We start from the raw sequence: 17250 nt of genomic DNA, 5'->3' as shown, positions 1-17250 counted from the left end.
CCCCGCCCCGCCCCCACTCGCTGGAGCGCCCTGCGAAGGGCAAGAGGGCGAAGCCGCCGCCAGATGCGAACCTGACGACGGCCCCGGGCAAGGGAGAGAGTCACCCCCCGGACCGTCCCGTGGGGGGCTGACCGGCCCGAGCAGCCCGTGGGCCTGTAACAATAACAGGCTCGGTGCCCTTGCGATTGGCGGCTCTCATGAGGGGGGGGGGGGCGCGCGCGGATCCGCGCGCGCCCTGGTGAAAGGACGATGAATTCGTGGGGATTCCCTTCTGCCAACGGAGGTTACATGACCTTCCAACCGCGGGGGTGACCCTAACCCTGGGTCATGAGGTCACGGAGGATCTTCCAGAAGGCTTGTCGTGCGCGCGCCGGTTCGTCTGATGTTCCTCGGCGGCGCGGACTTCGGCCGGTCCCCAAGGGAGACAGCGACAACGCGGTGCCTTGGGTGTCCTCGTGCATCCTCCACCCACCCAGTGGGCGGATGTGGCTCCTCGACTGGCCCCTCTCCTTGGTGGCTACGGCGGCAGCCTTGATGGTGGAGGTGCAATCGAATCTGGGGCTCCCCTGGGTCGCCCCTCCTATGGAAACGGCGGCGGTCTTCCTTGGTGGATGATTGGCGGTGGCCAGCGGGAGGCTGGCGCCTGCCCAGGCCGCCTTGTTGTCGTACACACCCGGAGGCGGCAATCGTGGCCCAAACCGATCTACATCCCCTCGAGCTCTCGGGCGCCGGTCCCTGCACAGGGATCGGGCAGGTGGTCCATCTCTTTGCGGGCAACTTTTGTCGGCGCCCCCTCCGGTGCCGAAGAGGACGCCGAGGAGGCCGAGGGCAGGGGGACTTACTTCCGGTCCTCCGGTTCCACGCCAAAGCCTATGCCGTCCTGCTTGGGCGGCCCGATGGCTCGGCCGCATCCTACCCCCCCCCCCCCCGCGGTGGAGCTGGACCCTCAGCGGTGGGGTCTCTTGAAAGAGACAGACAGAGAAGCCGGACCGCGGGACCAGAAGGATGCCATCATTTTAGGGGCGCCTCCGAGGGATGGAGCGCAGTACCTTGCTGGAGGAATCTGGGGCCTGGGCTTTTATCCACCGGAGAAACTTCCATGGCATTCTACCCTCACGTGAAGGCATATCGCAGTCAGGCCTGCAAGCGGGGATCCCGGGAAAGCCCCATAACAACCGGGGCCCCAGAATCACGACTGCATCGCAGGGGGGCGTGGCGGCGACGGTGGGGGGCCGATTCGCGGGCGGGCTTTTTTCATTTGAAGATCACAGCCGTTCCGAGGGCGGGAGAGAGAAAAAAGCCAGGGAGGGCGGGAGAGCATTGGCGGCTTCCTAGGGCCATGCCCCGAGAGGGGGTACCGTTGGTGCTCGGGTTGGCCGCGGAAGTCTCCCGTCGCGCGGGCCTCACGGCCTCCGATCCGGTGTCATGTCCGGGGCGGGGATTTCCGCGCGCCCACATCCGGACCACGCTGGTTTGATCGCCCCAGGGCGTGCCCCCCCCCCCCCCCGTCAAAAGTCCCAAGAAACCGAGCGGGGTTTCACGCGGCAGGGTGGCGCACACCTCGCGCCTGCAAAAATTACAAATAAGTGCCAGCCGCGGCACCACCACCTTGTGTCCGAATGATGTAGATGGTTATCATATCTGTCTAACACACAGAATGTCCCAGGTTCGAGTCCTGGTTCGGACAGTGTTTCCTTTTGCCCCGCGCCCCCACATCCGGGGGGTTCACGCGAGGCGGGTGAGACTGTTCTTCTTTTTCTCCACCCCAGCTCCCGACAGTCCCACGGCTCCGGAGAGCAACTCCACTCACTCGCCGCCCGGCCCTGGCCTCCTCCTCCTTTTCGCCTCCCCACTGCGCCCCTCGTCGCCTATGCCACACCCGGCCCCCTGGTCATAAGCCCCGCGTGGCCGACTCATCCCCTCTTCCCCCTTCCCCCCCCCCCCGCCCCCCGCCCCCCGCCCCCTCCCTGCACCTTGTGCCTGCTGTGGCCGGGCGCATAACATGTCCAAACCTTGGGAGAGTTCCCTCTTCGCCCTGGCGGACCTCGAGTCCGACGATGAGTTCGAGCGGTCACTGCGCTTTCGGGGCTCGGATGGCCTGGAGGCCGTGGCCCTTGCCCCGGCACCGTCCACCACTCCGGCACCCCTGTTCCTGACCCCGGCCCCGCTCTTCGAGCCGGTTTTGCCCTTCTCCCTGGTTACCCCCCCGGCCTCGGTTCCCTCCTCTGCGGAGCCCCTGCCGGCCGGTCCCCCCTCGCCGCCCGGGCCGGCACCATTTCTCGGCGTGCATGTGCCCTCCCAGCCGCGCCGCAGCCCGCCGGCTCTGGCGCCACAATCCCCACCTCCGCCGGCGGATGCTCCGGAGGCAGATCCCCCTGCCCGGCCCCGGCGTGTGCCCAAGCGCCCCACTGGCTCCCTGCCGGCCAAGCGTGAGCGAGGCCCGGAGACGCCCCTCCCAGCCGGATCTGAGTCCCTGGTCACACCTACCCCTGTCCGGCGATCGTTGCGCATCTCCCGCAAGAAAGGTCCCCCCGGCAAGGCGCCCGCCACTTCGGCCACGGCGAAGGCCCAGCTTAGCCTCTTCTCCCCGGGCGAGGCGTCCACCCTCACCCAAATCGAGGACGCCATTTCCTCCACCAAGGCCAGCCTCACCGCCTCGCTGGTCATCAACGAGTTTCACATCCATCTGCAGACCCTTCGCCCCGTCTGCCCGACACATTCGCCCGACGATCCTCAAGAGCCCGATGAAACCTTCGAGCGCCTCCTCGACACCATCAGCCGCGCCTGGCTTCCCGCCCTCATGGCCGGCGACCTCCGCCTGGCCCTGTCCTTTGCACATCTCCTTTGGACCGACATCCTGCTGGCTCCGGTGCCGGATGCGATTCTCCTGCGTCGGCGGGCGCTGGCCCTCTTCCGTGACATCCTGCTCGCCGTGACCAGGGCCGCCATCGCCTCGGCATCTGCCTCCCGGATCCAGGACGCGGACAATCCCCTTTCCGTGGTGTTCGGCTGGGCTGCCCCGAAGCGACTCCTGGCAGATCGCCTTCAACAGCCCCTACCGGCTCTTGCTCATGTGCTCCTGTCCACCAACCGCCCGAATGGCAGCACACTTCCCAGCACCCCGGTCCCAGGCCGGGGGGTCGACTCGAAGAGACCCATTTTTCCCGTGGCCCTGGAGATCGCCCGCCCGGGTCGGCTCCCCCGCGTCCGCACCCATGGCGGCTCTTCTGACACCCCGTCCACCCCCCGGCGCCCAGGCCGTCGGGGATGCCTTCTAGCTCCGCCCACTCCGACGACTCCGGGCCGCCGAAAGTCACAATCCGCCCCGCCGGTCCTGGCTCCCACTCCTGAGGATCTCCATGCCGAGGGAGCCGTCCTGATCGTGTTGGCATTTGCCGAGTGGGTTTCTCTCAGGTAGGTAGCGCCATCTTTCTCCGCATTTGACCCGCCCTCCCCCCGGGGGCAAGTGTGCCAAGCTTCCTCTTCCTGCTCTCTCTCTCTCTCTCTCTCTCTACCAAGCCATCTGACCTGTGCATTTCCCCGCAGGATGCACATCGTTGTCACGGTTCCCGGGGCGCCGGCATTTCGAAGGGGCACTCAACATTTGGAAGCCCTTTTGGCCGACTGGGCCGCCGCCACATCGGCGCTCATTGTCTGCCTGCTGGACCAGCGCCGCGCTCGGCCACATTATACCCCCCTCCGTGAGGCCCTCTCCATCTTGGACACCATGTTGAGCCGAATCCCGGGAGAGCTCCTCCATCGTGCCGGCCACTGTGCGGTGCGTTTCCAGGCCTCCCTCCTCCATTCGCGGCCTCCGATGATCTCTTTCCCTTTTTTCCCTCCCTTTCTTTCTTTCCCCCGCCAAACCATGATCCGTCGGACAAATGCCTTTTCCTGCACTCCCACAGGCACACATGCCGACGTGATCGCTCCCGCTGCCTCTCTTCCTCTCTTTCTCACTTTCACACGCACACGCACACGCACACGCACACAACCATGACCATATGACACCACGAACCAACACCATCATCGCAGAATGCCCTCCGCGACTCGGTTCTTTTCTCCGTAATCGCTCTCTTTCCCCAGCATCGAGACCGGCGCACCACACCTGACGTTCGCGCCTCTCTGCGGCAATTTTACGGGCGCCTGTGCATTGGTCTGCTTGAGATCCTGACAGGCGCTCATGTTGCTCCGATCACCACCTCAGCGACTCCTGTTGCCCATTTGCCAAACTGCTTCGCCACACGAGGCCTCCTCCTGCTCCTGGTCAGCCTGGCACCCGACCCGGATGAATGCTTCAAAAGCCTGATCATTTTCAACCAGCTATACGCGCAAGATGAGCTCCTGTCAGGGCGTCCGGCTCCCAATCGCCCGGAATATCGCCTGTCTTCCCCGGAGCTCCTTGGCCTGACGGCGTTTTCCCGAATGCCGGCGGTGGTTTCCATCCAAACGCTCATTTCGATCGCTTGCAAGTGCATCATCCAGCCCTTCATCGAATCGTCCGTCCCCCCGGCCACCGCCCCGGCACCTGCCCCAGTCAAGGGCCCCTCCTTTGCCTCGCCCTACCTCGAGTCCTTCAGCAGCCTTTTCACCTCATCCGATGCCCAGGGGCCGCTTCTCGGCCCACCGCCCCGGGATCCTCCCGGCCCCCCAAGCAACCTGCATCCCAAGCACTTTTCCGAAGCCGATTGGTACAATCTCTTTTGTCTCCTCTACTTTTTCCCCATGTCGGCCATGATCCCGACCCCTCCATCATTGATGGCCTCGGATCATCTCGACACCCGGCGCTCGGTCCGGCATCGTCAAACCCCTCCGCGCCTTTCGCTGGAGCCATCCAAATCCCCCATCGAGACTCCAAGCCAGTCCTGGAGCCGCCTGGCCAATCGCCTCCGTGCCGCCCTCAACGCCGCTCCCTTCAACCTTCAGGTCACCTCCACCTCTCGGGCCCAGGTTTTAGCCCTGATCACCGGGGCCCTTGACATCGCCGGCTCAATGGCCCTGGCCCTCCGATGAGCCGAACCCCCCAATTCGCTGTTGCCTCCGGCCGAATAGACGCTCCCTGTCGCATCCGCCCTTTCTGCCCGCCAGCCAGTGATGTCCGCCTACTTCTTCGGTGGGTTTCTTCTTTCTCTCCCCTCGTCTTACGCGGAGCCCACAGCCCCATGGAAGGGAAACTAAATCAAGACCGTCCCACACCCGGCCGAGCGTCGCACATTGTGCTGGCCATCCCTCGGGGCTCTCCGATCAAGGACCACACCAGACCGTCTCCTTCCCCCCCCCCCCCCCCCCCCCCCCCCCCCCCCCCCCCCCCCCCCCCCCCCCCCCCCCCCCCCCCCCCCCCCCCCCCCCGCGGGTGCGCCATGTGCGGGGTTTTTTCCCCAAGGAGGGGGGGAAACGGGCCGGGTGGGGGGGGGGGGGGGGGGGGGGGGGGGAATGCCACTCTTGGGTAGGATCCAGGCAACGTGGAGCAATCCCCCCGCCCCCCCCCTTTGTACAAGCACACGACCTTTCGGCATCTAGTTGGTGTATTCCACAGGAGCCCGAGCTATTGCTGGGCTTTGCCTGTCGGCGGCGGCTCCGCTACCGATTCGATGATCTGCCCGTCTGGAGTGAAGTATAGCCGGAAATAGCGATTGACCGTGGACTGGGGTAACTCCATCTGCAATGCAACGTCCTTCTTCGAGATGCCCTGCTCGAAGTGCAAGCGGCCCAGAGTTTCGAGAAGCGAGCGAGGCGGCAGCCGTCCCCTGGTTGGCAGATTCAGCTTCTTGCACTCCCGATAGAGGGTCATTTTGGATAAGCCAAGACTCATGGCCAAATCCCTGACGGAGGGGGGCTCTTCCGAGGAAAAGGCCGCCTTAATCTGCTCAATCTGGTGCTCCGACACGCGTGCCGAAGGGGCCTTCATGCCGGATCCATATTTGCTCATGGCCAGCGAGATGGAGTTGGCTGACACCGATAGTTCCCGGGCCATGTCGGTATTCGATGGCCTTACGAGGCCGGTGCACAGCTCATCCAGTCGCCAGAGACAGGGCCGGAAGCTCAGGTCGGCGTTCGGCATCTTCTTGTCCAGCAACGTCATCATCACCGAGGGGGTGACATTCACCAGCTTGCTCAGCATGGCCTTCGAAGGCGGCGGGTCCAAGCCAGCCAGCCAAACGATGTCCTCCTCAAGCTCCTCGACGGGTCGGAATTTCGAAGGTGGCGAGATGCTGTGGCGTTCCAGATATTGGACCATCAACCGCGAGGCTGTCTGCTTATCCCGGCCAATCAGACGGCCGACTGCTTGCTCCGATGGCAGGCCCTGATTCTTTAGCCCAAGTATCCGAAGCAAAAGCCCCAACGAGGCCGGCCGGTTGATGCCCTCAGGCAGCTTGCTCTTGCCCTGCTCCACGGCCAGGCACAATTGGACTCCCGGCAAGTGGGTCTGCGAACGCAAACTCGCAGGCAGGCCTGTCGATGTTAGCGGACAGGGCCTTGTCAGGGAGGAAATGGGCCGCAAAGCCCGGGGCTTGGCTGACAAAGCCGAAGAGGCTCCCAGCCAGCATCGAAATCCATGCCGACTGAACAACATGCTTTCAGTCACAGAGAGGGAGCAGCAGGAAAGGGAGAGAGTCCGAGAGGGGGGAAGAGGCGAAGGTTGGGCATTCGGCGGGGAAGGGGAGGGGGGCATACTTGGTCTCATGCGCAGGAGACACCCGGAGGGGCCTTTTTGAAATCCTCTTCCACCAGTGTGCTTTACCCCCTGCCTACCGTATTGCCCGGGGTTCCCGATCCCGCACGCTCGCCCGATTTCGGAGGGGAGGCATGCTCCGGCACGCCCATTGCTGGTACCATGCGTTGGTAGTAGGGCTTCTGGATCTATCCAGAGCCTGGGTCCCAACACTTTGGAGGTGGCCCGCAGGTGTTTAGACCATGCCGCGAGACGCTCCCCCCAGGCATCGGAATACGCGTCAGGGCTCGGGCTTCATGAGAGTCCCTGGCATCGTTCCCCCTAAAGACCGGCGATCTGAATAGGGCTCTCTGCTAACCGGAGCTCGGCCAGCCGCTGTTGCCGCTCGGCCCAATGGGCAAGCGATCCGGACCACCGAGAAAGCCCTCGAGGGCCACTCGGGGCGTTCCATCTCGATGGGGGGCGGGGGCCGGGGGGGCCGTGCGGGCAAAGGGCAACAGCAGGAAAGGGCGAATCAGGAAAGCGTGCGAACCACATCGTTGTGAAGAGTGCGCCAGGGACGGCGTTTCACCCTTCCGGGAGGGGGCATCATCGGGCAGGGCATCCGGCCCGATCGAAGCACAGAACTGGTCCCCGAGATTCGGGCCCCTCTGGGAGGGGCTCGGGTCTTGGGGGGAAGGGAAAGATACAGCCTCCGCAAATGCAGGCGCCCAGGAAGGAGGAGGTGCGCGGAGAGGCGAGCGGAGCGACTGGAAAGAGGCACCCTCCTCTGCTCCCTCCCTCCCTCGCCAGGGGTTGTGGTCAGAGCTGTGGCGGAAAGGCAACACCGAAGGAGCTGAGGCCAGCCAGGAACGGGGGGGGGGGGGCAGCCGTACCGAGGTGAGCCCACAAAACGCATATATTCCCAAAAGTGGGTATTCTACCATCCGCCTCGATAGCTCAGTTGGGAGAGCGTGTGACTGAAGATCACAAGGTCACCAGTTCAATCCTGGTTCGAGGCACTCTCTTTTCTTTTTTCCGGCGTCACATTTTTCGAGCCACGGCCACTGTGTGCGCCTCTTCTTTTGTCGCTCTTGTACACTCTTTGGCCTTTTTTTTTTTTTTTTCCATCTCCACCTCGAGTCTCGCTCTTTTTTTATTCTACCCCTTTCCCCGACAGGAAAGGAGTGTCATGGCCGGGCGGAGAACAAAACCCCGTCCCCTCCGCCATCTCTCTCCCACACACAGATGCACAGACATCCGCGGCCGGGTGGGCTTTCTCCTACTGCTCGGGCGCCTCCTCGGAAAGACGTCTCTGCCGAGCCTGCTCGCGTCGTACCCGGCGCTCCTCTGGTCGTGAGGGGGTTCTCAAGAAGTCAGTCAATCGGAGCGGCCCATACACATAGCAGCATCAAGAATTCAAACGTACCACGGGCACGGTCTAGCTGTTCGCGCTCGAAGGCCTTGCGCTCGTCCGACACCGCCATCGAGATCTCCAATTCATTTTCGATCATTCGCCGGGCAACATGCATCGAGAAAGCCGGCCGGTCTGAGCGTCCGGTCCGAGCATTGCGCAGCGCCGGGGCACTGGTCGAGCCTGACTCAGCGGAGGCTCCCGAGGCAGTGGGGGGGCCCGAGGCACTGGCGCCCATCGGAATGTCCACGGCGGTCGACACGCCGGCGGATTTCAGATCACCCGCCTCCGTGGCGATGCCCGCCGCCACAGGCTCCCCCTCCTCGGTGGCAGAAGCCAGGGGCTTCACGGTCTCCGGCACGCCATCTGTGGAAATGCCACTCGGCCCAGTGGACGCGGCAATCACCGTGGACTCCAGCCGGTCGGCGAGGCTGTCCACCGACTCAGCTGGAGCAGGCGCGGGGCGAACCGTGCGCCGGCTGGCAAACCCGGCAAAGAGCTCTTCCGGTGGGGTTTCCGTGCGACCGGATGCGGAGCGATTGTTCGGACGCCGCCGATTGGGGCGTTTCCCCCCGGCCGGGGACTGGCTCGACGCCGAGGCCCTGGGCTCGTCAATGGTCGATGGCGGCATGGATTGGCGACAGCCTAGAGGGAGGGGGAGGGGGCAAGGGGAGGGGCGGTGGAGCAGGGGGGGGGGGCAGTGGGAGCTGGCAGAAAAGGCAAAAGGAAAAGGGTCCCTTCAGGAAGAGGTGGCAGCGCGTTGTCGTTCATCTGGGGAGAGAGAGACGGCGACACGGAGCCGCCCAAAAAGGGCGACCTGGTCCCTTGCCCAACAACCCGGACCCCATGCAGAAGGCTGGCAACAACAGAGAGAGAGAGAGAGAGAGGGACAGAGAGCAAGAGACACAGAGAGAAAATAAGCAGAACCTCCATGTTTGCCCTTCATCTCCGATCTCATGATTCAGAACGGGGGCCAACAGGCTCGTGGGACGTCGGGATCTATTCTTCGGACGGGCGCAATCGGCGGGGCCACTGGCGCCCCCATCACAGGACGTCGGCCAGTTCCTGGGAGAGAGACCGCCGCAGGGTGCCAGGAGCAGGGGCGTCGGCCGAACGCTCAGCGAAGAGGACCGCCCCCAGACCGGGCTTGGTCCCGGGGGTGGCACTGGTCGCCCAAAAGTTGTCGCCAATGATGTCAATGTGCAGCGCATGGAAGTCCTTTCGCAGGTTGGCCGCCTTGCGTTGCTTGCGCTCCTCCTTGGCCAGGGCCCGGCGCAAGGCCCGGCCCTTCAAATGCGACGTCGAGGAGGACGACATGGCGGCCGCCGTATCGTCCGCCTTCTCGGTCACCTCGCCTGCCTCCTGCTCAGAGGGGGAGACCGATAGCCCGGCCACGCTGGCCTCTAGTGCCCCGGCCCCCGCCAATGGCGACACGGGGAAGCCCTCGACCGATTGGTCATTAGCCGGCCAGGGGAGCAAGTCCGTACAGCCGCCCGGCAGGAAGGCATCCGCCGGGAAGGCACCGGGCTCCTCCTTCGCCAAAAAGGTTCCCTTCCGGAAAACCGCCGACAGGGTATTGTAGTTGATGCCAAACTGCGAGTACAGGAGCTCATTCTTGTCATTCGAGAAGGTGCCCTACATGTGGGTGGATCCCATGATGGAAGGGTCAGAAACCTTGTTGACATCGCCCGGCAGGCACGTCTCAGCCCCGCCGGGGCGGTGCGAGCAAAAGAGCAACAGCAAGTGATGTCGGATGGGGGAGGACATGAAGCAAGCAAAGGCGAGAACGCACATCCAGGCGGGCCTCCGCCTCGGGTGGGGTCATCCCGCCCTGCTGGACCAGCGCCCAGAAGCAAGTGTTATAAAGGTTGTTGATGTGGCCTGCTCGAGCACCGCAGGGAAGGGGCAACGGGGACGGGTCGGCATTAGAATGGCCAACCACGGGCACTATGGAAAGACAGACACAGAAAGAGAGGCGGGGAGAAGAGGGCAGGGGCAAGGCCCAGCGCCACCCTCCAAAGGGGATATCGCCACACACGCACAGTCTGCTTGGCGCCAGCTGAAGTAGTCGCGAACATGCTGCACAGTGGGGTAGGAAACCACACGCGAGTCGAAGGCCGGTGGGTACTGCAGCGGGGTGGTGGGGAAGTACTCGGCCCAGTGGAAGACAAAGGCCGACGAAAAGGCCGAGCTGACTGACGAAGCGATCTTCGACAATCGCCGAGAGTAAAGCTGCGTCGATTTGTGCAGGACAAAGCTGAAGAGCCCATTGCCATGACCCGTCCCAGACCGGCAGGGGGTGCGGGAGGCGGGAGGGGGCATGGACGCGACGGTCAGCCATCGGGAGCCATGCGAGGAGAGAGAGAGAGAGAGAGAGGCGGGGGGAGGGGAGGGGGGGGGATTCTCATGGACAATCGCCTCCACGCCCCCTGGCGAGATCGCACCTGTACTCGTCGCTCTGTCCGTAGGCGGCGCAGCACTCGTTGAACTCCCGAGCCACATGCATGGCCGCGCGATTCATCAGCTGGATCCCTCGCACGTCATTGGGCTTGACATAATTGTGAGCTTGGGTGAAGCGCGAAAAGCCGCGGCCATCCACGCGGATCACCAGCCAGGTGTCCCGCGGAAGGAAGTACTCCGACGCCTGCTCGAAGTGCCGCACGTAGGCGAAGCGTGTGTTGGCCATGAAAAAAAAAAAGACCCACGAAAGCCCGAAAAATGGGAGATGTGGAGAAGGAGCAAGGAAAAAGGAGGGGGACGTGAAGTAATCGCACCAGGCCCACGCCTACCAGATCCTGGCTCAAAAAAGGCCGATGTTCATTTGTTCAGACCCTTGCCCCTGCCCTCCCCCGCGCACAACACACACACACACACACACACACACACACACACACACACACACACACACACACGCGCGCGCGCCAGGCCGCGCTGGTTCTGGATGTTCTCCAGCCGGGTGTCTTCTCGATGGAGATGTATGCAAACAGGCGTGTATTCTCTCCAGAAGGGCGCAGATGCCAATCCTCGCGCTCAGGCGTTCAGTGCACCGGCAGACGAGGAGACTGCCTCCGCCTCGCCGGGCAATGACGACCCCGAGGAGATGCGATCCAGCGAGGCTTCCGAAATGCCGATCAATACCCGGAGGCTCTCGTTCTCCCGGCGTAGGGCGGCCATCTCCCGGTTGACAGCGCTTTCGTCCTCGGATTGCAGGGCCGCCGCATTGCGGATGATCGCATGTGCGCGGTCCAACCGGTCCGTCAATCGGAGCCCAACCTGCTGGAGCTGGTCCACCTGCTCGCGAAGACCCTGCCAGGGGAGGGGGAAGAGGGCAAAGGGGGACAGGACCGGACAATAGAGTGCGCGGTCAGTGTGACTGCGGGGGACAAGGAGAGCGAGAGCGAGAGCGAGAGCGAGAGAGAGAGAGAGAGAGAGAGAGAGAAAGAAAGAGAGAGAGGAAGATCAAACAGAAGGCCGATATGATGAGCACCCGAACAATGAGGAGGACACGCACCTGGTTCTCGGCTGCAAGATGATCGATCTTGGCCAGCAGCCCTTGCCGATCTGACTGAACACTGGCCTGCCAGAGGAAAAGCGGTGGGTGGGCGGGGGGGGGGGGGGAGGGGACCGGGAGGATGAGGGAGGATGAGGGAGGAGGGGGAGGGTAAGTAAAAGCCCAGATACACAAAGGCAAGGGAATCGCCACACGACGTACGGCCAGCGTCTTGTGCTTGTTCATCAGTCGCCCAACGGTCGCATGGTAATCACGCAGAGTCTCGACCAGCGAGGCGTTTTCCCGCTGCAGGTGAAGCAACTGCTCGTCTGGTCCCCCGATGTCGCCCGGAGCGCCAGAACTGGCCGCATGCGCACGCAATGCATCCAAGTCAGGCAGGCCCACGTCGCCCGGGAACTCCGGAGATACAAGGTCCGCCAGGGACTGCGGCACACGCGAGGCAGCCCAGTGAAGAGGCGACGTAGTCGAATGCGTCGTCGAGTCGGCAGGCACCGCGGGATCGGGAGTCGTCGCGCCAGTTCGAGGGGTCTACGAAGGCAGGAAAGGCAAGGGAGAGCAAGGTCGGGAGCAGCGTGTTAGTCGCCGGAGGGGGGGAGGGAAAGAGGGGGAGAACCCTTCGCTCCCGTGGGTTGCGGCGCTCAGAGGAAGAAAGAGCCAGGTGAGGATCATGAAAGAACGCACAGCGCCAGGATCACCAGGGTGCCGTCCGGAGAGTGGCACAAAGTAGCGCCAAACCCGTCGCCCGGTGCGCAGCAGCCCCGATGTTCCGATGACCGAGAGAACCAAGAGGGAAACGCCAACAGCCAGCGTAGTCATGATGAATGACTTCAGTCAGAGAAGGGGGAGGGGGGATGAGTGGATGGGAAACTGGACATCGATCCTCCCCCACACGCGCAGGCCCCCGCCGAGGAACCAAAACCCGGAGGGGGGTGGGAGTGGGGGAAGGCATCCATTGGGAAGGGAGGGGGAGACAGAAGAGGGAGGGAGGAGAGGGAAGGAAGGAGAGGGCGGAAAGGGCGGAAAGGGCGGAAAGAGAGGAAAGGGCGGAAAGAGAGGAAAGGGCGGAAAGAGAGGAAAGAGAGAGGAGGGGGAAATAGTAGGGGAAAGACAGGGGGAAAATAAACGCACCGATGCCGAGGATGATTGGTCCCCCGAGACAGCCAGCTGCTGCTGGGAATCCAGCTGGGCCGAGAGCTCCTGGATCAGGGCGCCAAACTCGGACAGGGTGTTGTTGATCGAGTGGGCCGAGGGGACCGACATCGTGGAGGGGGGGGGGGGGGGAGCGGGGTAGGTAGGTGGGTGTACGAGGTTGCTACGCGTGCGGGCCCATGAACAGGAGGTGGAGCCAGGAGGGAAAACCGAGGTACGTGGAGAAGGTACCCAAAAGCAGGGGACGCGCGTGGCAGACGGGGTGGAGAAAGAGAGAGAGAGAGAGAAGAAGAGATGAAGGGAGATGGGGGCTTGGCAAAAGGGCATCACAGGCGAGTCAGCCGTAAGGGGAGCCGAAAAAGAGGGGGGAAGTGAAAATAAAACACAAGACCCCTGAGGGAGGAGGGGGTGGCCCGCAACCGGACGCACCCGCCCCGCCGCATACTCCGGTGGAATTTTTGCCCGGGCCAACACCCCGCGCGCATTCCCTGGTACCCGCACGCCAACCGGCGACCAATGTCCACAGGAAGAGGGAGATGTGCGGCAAGGCGGAAACCGGCTCCACCGAGATGTTCCCCGGACAAATAGACAGCCCCTGGGTGAGCGTGGTTGTAAGTGAAGATGCCGCTCTTACCCGCCGCGCAGAGAAGGTACCTCGCCAAGTTTTCAAGACTGGCAACATCGGAAGGCAAAGAGAACGGCATCACAATCGACGGCATCACATGCCCAGATGGGTATGTTGCTCAAATGCATAATGCATGTGATCCATGCCCTGTGACTGCATCGGCGGCTGCGGCCCCGCTTGCGGTCGCCCCGCCTGCTGCTGCCATGCGTCCCGCGCTGGTTCTGCGCCAGACGGTGCAGAAAAAAACCCTCCCCATTCAAGACCCTTCAGATTGGCCAGTCAGTGCCTGATGACTCCCGGCCTTTCGGACCCCCTCCAGCACCGGGGCCCCTCTGTTAGTGATCCCTCGCGGGAGTGAACAGGCCAACGAGCGAACAGACATCATTCTCAACGGCCAATCGCCCTGCCCCCTGCCCCTCGTCTCGCGCCTTCCCCAAAGCTCGGCTCCCCATTCAGGAGAGAAAAAGAGAGAGGGCTCCCCCCTGTGTTGTTTGACCGGCTTCATCAGTGGCGTTGCCTAAGGAGGCGTGTATTTTTGGATCAACCGCACGCGCACACAGGAGAGGGCGTGGGCATACGGCGCATCCTCTCTCTCTCTCTCTCATGGGCGCGTGTGTGGCGGAGGGGAGGGAAGGGAAGGAGGGGGGGGGGGAACACAGCACGGAGGACGCGTGTGTTGCCAGATATCACCACACGACTGCCCCCTCCCGGGCTTCTGCGTGGAAAAAGGACGAAGAAGGGGGCCCCCGAAGGCATGAGGAGTCACCCTCTCCTCTCGCGATGAGAGGAGGGACAGAGAACAAGATCAGGCGGCAGATGCACGCTGAGGAGGGGAAAGAGGGGGGAGGAGGGTGGCCGATCGTGACATGAGGGGCGCGTGCCATTTAGAAGAAGTCATCATCCTCGTCGTCGGTGGCGAAGAACATGTCGTCCTCCGACTCGGCAGCATTGCCATACTCGTCGCCAGTGCCGCCCAGGCGGTAGCGCAGCACACCACCAATACCACCGAAGCCCTTGACGAACTGCGACCCCTCGGGAGAGCGGTCGGAAATAAACTCAAGGACAACACCTGGGAGAGGGGAAGAGGAGAAGAGCAGGATCAGGAGGTGAGTGAGTCTGAATGCACGTAGGGCGCATGGGGGGCAGAGGAAGCGAGGGCAACACGTACCAAACTTCTGGTAGTTCTCGGTGAGCCACTCGACGAGGGACATGGCCTCGGTGACCTCGACCTCGTCATCGGACTTGGGATCCTTGATCTTGTCGGTCTCGGCGGGCAGGTCGAGGTAGAGGACACGCTCAGCTGGGAGAGTGAGGAAGGAGGAGTGAGTTTGCTGTTGCGGGCGGGGGGGGGGGGGGGGGGGGGGGGGGATGTCTGGCAGTGGGGCAAGGGAAATGGACGCACTGCCATCGCGGGTCTTGCCCTGGAACCGGGTGATCGTCAAGTTCTCGAAGACAATCAGGGTGGAAATGGCGCCGTTCTCAAGAGCCTGTGTTGTGGTCCGATTGAAGCAGCGAGAAGGAGGGAGGGGCCCCGAGGGAAATGAGCGGGAAGGCGTGTCAGACACAAGTACGAAAGAAACGGGGCGCAGTGATCCGCTTTCACTCGGCGTGGTGGGCGAAAAAAAGAAGAAGAGGAAGAGGAGATAGTCTCCGCTCTCCCCCCCCCCCCTTAGATGATGGACCGAGAGCCAGCCATCTGGTCACGGAAACACAGCCCCCGGACGCACCTCCAGAGTCTCATGCAAGCCGAAGCAGTAGAGGCCGGAGTCGGTGGAAATCTGCTCGAAGAACTGCTCGAGGAGCTTCTTCTCGTGAACAAACTTGACATTGGCGAGGGCATCCTGCGACAGGGAAATGGCCTGGCTGAAGCCGTTCTCACCGCCGTAGGAGACGTCAATGATCTTGATGATCTTCGGGACCAGGCGCTGGTCGAACATCTCGGACTGGCTGAGCTCAGTCTTGAAATCGGCAGAACCGGCAAGAATCAGACCGTAGACGTTGGGCTGGGAAACAGGGGCACAAACGGAGGGACAAAGGGAAAGGCAGCCATGCATGTCCCCCGTCCCGGAGAGGAAGGAGAGGAAACACATTTGCGTGCGTGCGCGAATGCGGAAAGCTTGTCAGAATACATCCACCATCCATGGGAGGGGGCGAGGAGGAGGAAGAGGAGGAGGGCGACAGGGGGGACAAAAGTCGACAAACGAGAAAGGCCAGAGGATTGACGCACACGATCGTTGGTAATGAAGAGCTGGGTGGCCAACTCACACACCTTACGGGTGTAGTTGTGGCGCCGCTCCGTACGCAGACGCGAGAAACGAACGGCAGACTGACCACCACGACCGTGCTTCTTCGGCAGATCGACGGAGAACTTGTGGAGCACCTCACGATTGTTACCGGTGACCGCACCGAAGAGGGTGCCGGAACCATCCATGATGATGAAGCCAAACCGGTGGTCATCCTCCAGCAGCTCACTCAGGGCCTCGGTGTGGAAGCGGTTGTCGCACATGTACAGCGAGGTGTTGATCGGCTTGAAGGGCTCGAAGTCGATGGTCACCTGGCGCTCCTTGCCCTCGGGGGTCATGACGGTGCCGCAATAGATAATCAGGCCGTTGGGGGGGACTGCGGAGGAAGAGGGATGAGTAACTGGCAGACGAGATACAAGGTCCGGTGATGGCGCGAACACGGACACACATGGACACACATGGACACACACGGACACACACGGACACACACACAGACACACACACAGACACACACACACACACACACACACACACACACACAGACACACACACACACACACACACACACACACACACACACACGCAGACTAAGCATCATACCACGCCCGCCAGCGCGAGAAGGGAGAAAAAGCCAAAAACAAAGACCCCAAAAGACCAGTCCGTACCCTTGTTGTACAGCTTCAGGCGCTGGATACTGGAGGTAATGGCGGCAAGCACGGAGAGGCGGTTCACACGAGACTTGATGTTGTTGGCGGTACCAGCCTCCTCGTTGAGCATCTTAGACACACGGGAGATCTGATCCTTCGGGGGGATGATGAGGGAGATCATGGATGTACCATTACTGGGGAGGGGGCAGAGGGAGGTTAATTCGAGGGGAGACTCGGACAAAGAACCGACCTCAAGGGAATGAACTCAAACGCACCCACGGGCATCCTGAAGACTCTTGATGAGCTTCTTGATCTTCCACATCTCAATGTCCTTGTTGGGCTCGGTGCTTGGAGTCGACATGGTGCAGATGAAACTTCCTCTGAGGGGGACTCTCCTGCTACAAAGGGGAAGAGACGAAGAACCAGTAGTGTTAAAAGGGGAAGAGGTCGAGACAATAAGGGAGGAGGGGGGGGGGGGATGAGGCATGATGGGCTGAGCATGGATCAATGTCCAGAGGGGAGGGGAGAGAGGGGGGGCTACTTATATCTCGCCCCCACACTCTTTGTCGGTCCCCCTCCCCCCCCCTTCTCCGAGACGAGGGAGGGGTAGGGGGGGGGCGGGAGGAGGGAGCGAGGCTGGCGTCATGGCCACCACAGGACCACCAGCAGGAAAGGGGCAGCGAGGGGCGATGGAGTGAAGGCAGAGAAGGGGAAAATACCAAAAACAGCAGGGTGCTCGGGGAGTGGAGAGGGGGAGGAAGGATTCGAGAGGTGGGTGGTCCTCTGGCAAACGTGCAACTGGGGGCCGCAAAAACTCACCCCACCACCCCTGTGTGCCCGAATCCCGGGGTACTTCGGGGGAGACCCCAGGGGAGAAAAGTACGGGCTTCTCTCCGAATGGCCCTCCTGGCAGTACCACGCGCTCCGAGTCACGGATGCAAGCCCGGAACCGTGGTGCTGGAGACAGGGTCCGTAGATTGCGAGGCCTGCCGGGGGGGGGGGGGGGGGG

General features: G+C 62.7%; 6 protein-coding genes and 2 non-coding genes across 10 annotated transcripts; 3 read left to right on the top strand and 5 right to left on the bottom strand.

The window, feature by feature from the left end:
• Positions 1–1613: 1613 nt before the first annotated feature.
• H696_03120 lies at positions 1614–1687 on the top strand. Its single transcript has one exon. It is a non-coding gene; the product is annotated as a tRNA-Val (tRNA).
• Positions 1688–1948: 261 nt separating this feature from the next.
• Positions 1949–5072, top strand: H696_03119 (hypothetical protein). Its single transcript, XM_009497010.1, has 3 exons — positions 1949–3414; positions 3547–3778; positions 4036–5072. The coding sequence occupies exons 1-3, from the start codon at positions 2003–2005 to the stop codon at positions 5011–5013; spliced, it is 2622 nt and encodes an 873-aa protein (XP_009495285.1). The 5' UTR covers positions 1949–2002; the 3' UTR covers positions 5014–5072.
• Positions 5073–5545: 473 nt separating this feature from the next.
• On the bottom strand, positions 5546–6685 carry H696_03118 (hypothetical protein; the record flags this gene model as incomplete). Its single annotated transcript, XM_009497009.1, has 1 exon — positions 5546–6685. One exon carries the CDS (start codon positions 6683–6685, stop codon positions 5546–5548), a length of 1140 nt encoding a protein of 379 aa, XP_009495284.1.
• A 916-nt stretch (positions 6686–7601) lies between these two features.
• On the top strand, positions 7602–7674 carry H696_03117. The gene has a single exon. It is a non-coding gene; the product is annotated as a tRNA-Phe (tRNA).
• A 260-nt stretch (positions 7675–7934) lies between these two features.
• H696_03116 (hypothetical protein) lies at positions 7935–8697 on the bottom strand (the record flags this gene model as incomplete). Its single annotated transcript, XM_009497008.1, has 2 exons — positions 7935–8002; positions 8082–8697. The coding sequence occupies 2 exons, from the start codon at positions 8695–8697 to the stop codon at positions 7935–7937; spliced, it is 684 nt and encodes a 227-aa protein (XP_009495283.1).
• A 237-nt stretch (positions 8698–8934) lies between these two features.
• H696_03115 (tRNA(His) guanylyltransferase) lies at positions 8935–10816 on the bottom strand. Its single transcript, XM_009497007.1, has 4 exons — positions 10511–10816; positions 10109–10323; positions 9859–9947; positions 8935–9701 (listed from the first exon to the last, which is right to left on the bottom strand). The coding sequence occupies exons 1-4, from the start codon at positions 10750–10752 to the stop codon at positions 9111–9113; spliced, it is 1137 nt and encodes a 378-aa protein (XP_009495282.1). The 5' UTR covers positions 10753–10816; the 3' UTR covers positions 8935–9110.
• A 224-nt stretch (positions 10817–11040) lies between these two features.
• H696_03114 (hypothetical protein) lies at positions 11041–12862 on the bottom strand. Of its 3 annotated transcripts, XM_009497004.1 has the most exons (5): positions 12706–12862; positions 12259–12402; positions 11779–12105; positions 11578–11643; positions 11041–11372 (listed from the first exon to the last, which is right to left on the bottom strand). In XM_009497004.1, exons 1-5 carry the CDS (start codon positions 12835–12837, stop codon positions 11097–11099), a joined length of 945 nt encoding a protein of 314 aa, XP_009495279.1. In that variant the 5' UTR covers positions 12838–12862; the 3' UTR covers positions 11041–11096. The 3 variants fall into 3 exon arrangements, with proteins under 3 accessions (XP_009495279.1, XP_009495281.1, XP_009495280.1); XM_009497006.1 differs by lacking the exon at positions 12259–12402 and having other exon boundaries at positions 11779–12000; XM_009497005.1 differs by lacking the exon at positions 12706–12862 and having other exon boundaries at positions 12259–12619.
• A 993-nt stretch (positions 12863–13855) lies between these two features.
• H696_03113 (eukaryotic peptide chain release factor subunit 1) lies at positions 13856–17050 on the bottom strand. Its single transcript, XM_009497003.1, has 8 exons — positions 16961–17050; positions 16517–16639; positions 16260–16435; positions 15579–15970; positions 15079–15354; positions 14754–14838; positions 14520–14651; positions 13856–14420 (listed from the first exon to the last, which is right to left on the bottom strand). The coding sequence occupies exons 2-8, from the start codon at positions 16600–16602 to the stop codon at positions 14236–14238; spliced, it is 1332 nt and encodes a 443-aa protein (XP_009495278.1). The 5' UTR covers positions 16603–16639; positions 16961–17050; the 3' UTR covers positions 13856–14235.
• Between the last annotated feature and the right edge of the window lie 200 nt (positions 17051–17250).

Source organism: Fonticula alba, assembly GCF_000388065.1.
Source record: "Fonticula alba strain ATCC 38817 unplaced genomic scaffold supercont2.4, whole genome shotgun sequence".
Taxonomy (NCBI): domain Eukaryota; order Rotosphaerida; family Fonticulaceae; genus Fonticula; species Fonticula alba.
Note: the sequence above shows the minus strand (reverse complement) of the source record. Positions and strands in the feature narration are given on the sequence as shown.